Below are 3,584 nucleotides of genomic sequence, written 5' to 3' on the forward strand. Positions count from 1 at the left end.
AAAAGGCCTGCACGGTGGCTCACGCCTGTAATCCCAGCACTTTGGGAGGATCACCTGAGGTCAGGAGTTCGAGAGCAGCCTGGCCAACATGGTGAAACCCCGTCTCTACTAAAAATACAAAAATTAGGTGGGCGTGTTGGCTGGCACATGTCTGTAATCCCAGCACTTTGGGAGGCCAAGGCGGGTGGATCACCTGAGGTCAGGCATTCAAGATCAGCCTGGCCAACATGGTGAAACCCCATCTCTACTAAAAATACAAAACTTTGCTGGGTGTTTTGGCATGTGCCTGTAGTCCCAGCTACTAGGGAGGCTGAACCACCAGAATTGCTTGAACCCAGCAGACGGGGGTTGCAGTGAGCACAGATTGCACCACTGCACTCCAGCCTGGGCGACACAGTGAGATTCCATCTCAGAATAAATAAATAAATTAATTTAATTTAACTAAAAAGTAGAGGCTCTCATGGCAGAGCTTCTATTTTTCTATTTTGGGGTCATAAAATAGTCCTCGATGTCCCTTTAAATGACTACATGACTGACACACATTTTGTGAGACAAAAGTACCTGAAGTTCTTTACAACAGGTCCATCTCTTGTCACTACATATCTGTGTTCTCTCCAGTCTTCCCACAGAGCCATTTTGAAGCTCATTGTTAATATTTACTGACCATGACAGACAGGATGTTTGGACTCTTTCTCTAGTACTGACTTTTTTTTTTTTTTTTTTTTTGAGACGAGGTCTCGTTCTGCCAGCCAGGCTGAAGTGCAGTGGTACGATCTTGGCTCACTGCAACCTCCGCCTCCTGCCTCCTGGGTTCAAGTGATTCTCCTGCCTCAGCCTCCCAAGTAGCTGGGATTACAGGTGCCTGCCACCATGCCCGACTAATTTTTGTTTTTAGTAGAGATGAGGTTTCACCACGTTGGCCAGGCTGGTCTCAAACTCCTGACCTCAGGTGATCCACCCACCTCAGCCTCCCAAAGAGCTGTGATTACAGGCGTCAGCCACTGTGCCCAGCCTATTCGTTATTATTTTTATTATAATTACTTATTTATTTTTTGAGACACGGTCTCACTCTGTCACCCAGGCTAGAGTGCAGTGGCATGACCTTGGCTCAATGCAGCCTCTGCCTCCTGGGCTCAGGTAATCCTCCCACCTCAGCCTCCCAAAGAGCTGGGACTACAGGCGTCAGCCACTGTGCCCGGCCTATTCGTTATTACTTTTAATATATTTACTTATTTATTTTTTGAGACAGGGTCTCACTCTGTCACCCAGGCTAGAGTGCAGTGGCATGATCTTGGCTCAATGCAGCCTCTGCCTCCTGGGCTCAGGTAATCCTCCCACCTCAGCCTCCCAAGTAGCGGGGACTATAGGCACACACCACCACATCTGGCTAATTTTTGTATTTTTAGCAGAGTTAGGGTTTCACCACATTGTCCAGGCTGGTCTCAAACTCCTGGGATCCACCAATCTGTCCACCTCGGCCTCCCAAACTGCTGGGATTACAGGTGTGAGCCACTGTGCTTGGCTTATTTATTATTTGTTACAAAAGGATCTTCTCACCCTGTATCGGGCCTCTGGACGAATCATCATGGACATTCTTGCGTGCTGGCTCAATGGTCTCTTATATCCCACGGCTGAGACTGGCCGCTTCATCATCTGCTGGTTCCTGGAAATGAACTGCAGTGTTAAAGCCCTGGCTGGAGTCCTATGGAACCAGCACTCGAAGACTCTGATAGAATCTGAAGTAAGCAACTCCCTGGACTGCGGGCTGACATAAGTGGGACGAGAACTGCTTCTGTTTTCTTCTTGAGTTGTTTTCTGATTCACAGCATCATGCATCTTTTAAGCCAGAAGGAATTTTAATCATCGCCCAGTTCTTAGACGGCATTCACAAAGCATAGCTGTCAACACCCCCCACCTCTGCATCCCTGCCAGGTGTCTCCCATCTTTCCAGCAGGACCCAGACTTAGAGTGAGAATCCTTCTCAATACTGTGGGTCAGAATGACACACAAAGACAACAGCTCTGAATTGCCCCTCATGTGACCTAGCATACTTCACTTCACGGCTGGAGAAACAGAAATGCAGGAACTTTGGAAAGGTCACTTACTCACTAGTGACAAAGTCTCCTAATTCCTAAAACCACACTCATCATCAAACTTTTACCTGGTGGATCTATGGCAGCTACAAAATCAGAAACGCAGTGGGTTTTGAGTTTAAACAAGCCAAACTGTGTTCTTATCAAACCCCTTTGTTGACTGGAGGAGTCTTGTTACCAACATTCTTTTCCCCTCATACTTGAAAATAAAGTTAATAGTAACTTACTCCAGTCTAGTTATAGGATGTAGTTTCCAATGATCTTCCTCTTCATCAAAGAAGGCTCTATTCATAATTTTACTTTTTTCTTCCAGAGGGATAAAGTTTTCTATAATCAGATGCCTGTAAGAGCACACATAGCAGGTGAAAACAGACACAGAATACATATGAAGTGTCAGCTGTCTGGTCTCACGCATAGTGAATAATTAGGTAAGAGTCAAGGCACACAGCAAACATTTACTCAGCAGGTACTATGGGCCTAACATTATACAAATAGCTGAGATACAGATACAAATGACATCTGGTTCCTGCCTGAAACAGAGGGTAATGGTGCAGCCCTGTTAGGTATAATAGGTACTAACAGTGGTCTGTCTTAGAAATATGGAGAGGTCACTTCTGCCTGGGAAGGGGCAGGATATGAACAGGCTCAGGAGGGAGGTGATGCCTGGGCTATACTGGAGTGAACATTTGCTACCTGAAGTATCTTTTAGAGGGCCACTGGTGGTGCTAACGAAGGTCATTAACTTCCAAAATGCCAAAGACAGAATAAATTAAACTGCCTTACTCCAATCCCATGGCTTGTTGTCCAAGCTGGAAAATTTCCCATTCTAATTGACCAGGATAAAAAGCAGGACTGAGTGGATTTCAGCCCCTGAGAGCACTGAGAATGAAGACCATTCCTACGAACAGTCTCTGCCTGACAAGTGCCCAGGAAACACATCAAACAAGGAAACTGGAACCCACTAGTGGTGTCTCTCTATGGTGATGACTGTCTCCTATTACATCTCTGCCTTTACTCTTCTAAAGCCTCAGGACAAAACAATGCCAAAAGGAAATGAATATGGAAGGGACACAGAGCAAACAGCACAGAGGTAGAGGGTACTGTGGGAAACAGGCTGACTCACTGTTTACTCAACAGATATAAAAAGAGATATAGGCCGGGCACAGTGGCTCACGCCTGTAATCCTAGCACTTTGGGAGGCCAAGGCAGTGGATTGCCTGAGGTCAGGAGTTCGAGACCAGCCTGGCCAACATGGCAAAACCCCGTCTCTACTAAAAATATAAAACTTAGCTGGGCATGGTGGCGGGTACCTACAATCCCAGCTACTCAGGAGGCTGAGGCAGGAGAATTGCTTGAATCCGGGGGGCAGAAGTTACAGTGAGCCGAGATCATGTCAAAGAGCGCCAAGTGAGCCTGGGCCAAAGAGCAAAACTCTGTCTCAAAAAAAAAAAAAAAAAAAAAAAAAAAAAAAAAAAAAAATATATTTTAAAG

At 45.9% G+C, this 3,584-nt stretch overlaps 1 protein-coding gene across 1 annotated transcript in view; it reads right to left on the bottom strand.

Moving 5' to 3' along the window:
- Positions 1 to 3,584, bottom strand: part of KIF3B (kinesin family member 3B) — a 58,319-nt gene that overhangs the window by 5,949 nt on the left and 48,786 nt on the right. The window contains exons 6-7 of the mRNA XM_011959887.1: positions 2,321 to 2,434; positions 1,558 to 1,663 (exon numbers count right to left, since the gene is read on the bottom strand). Coding sequence (XP_011815277.1) covers positions 1,558 to 1,663; positions 2,321 to 2,434 — 220 coding nt within the window. The remainder of the gene's footprint in view (positions 1 to 1,557; positions 1,664 to 2,320; positions 2,435 to 3,584) is intronic.

Source organism: Colobus angolensis, unplaced genomic scaffold (genome assembly GCF_000951035.1).
Source record: "Colobus angolensis palliatus isolate OR3802 unplaced genomic scaffold, Cang.pa_1.0 Scaffold114, whole genome shotgun sequence".
Lineage (NCBI taxonomy): Eukaryota > Metazoa > Chordata > Mammalia > Primates > Cercopithecidae > Colobus > Colobus angolensis.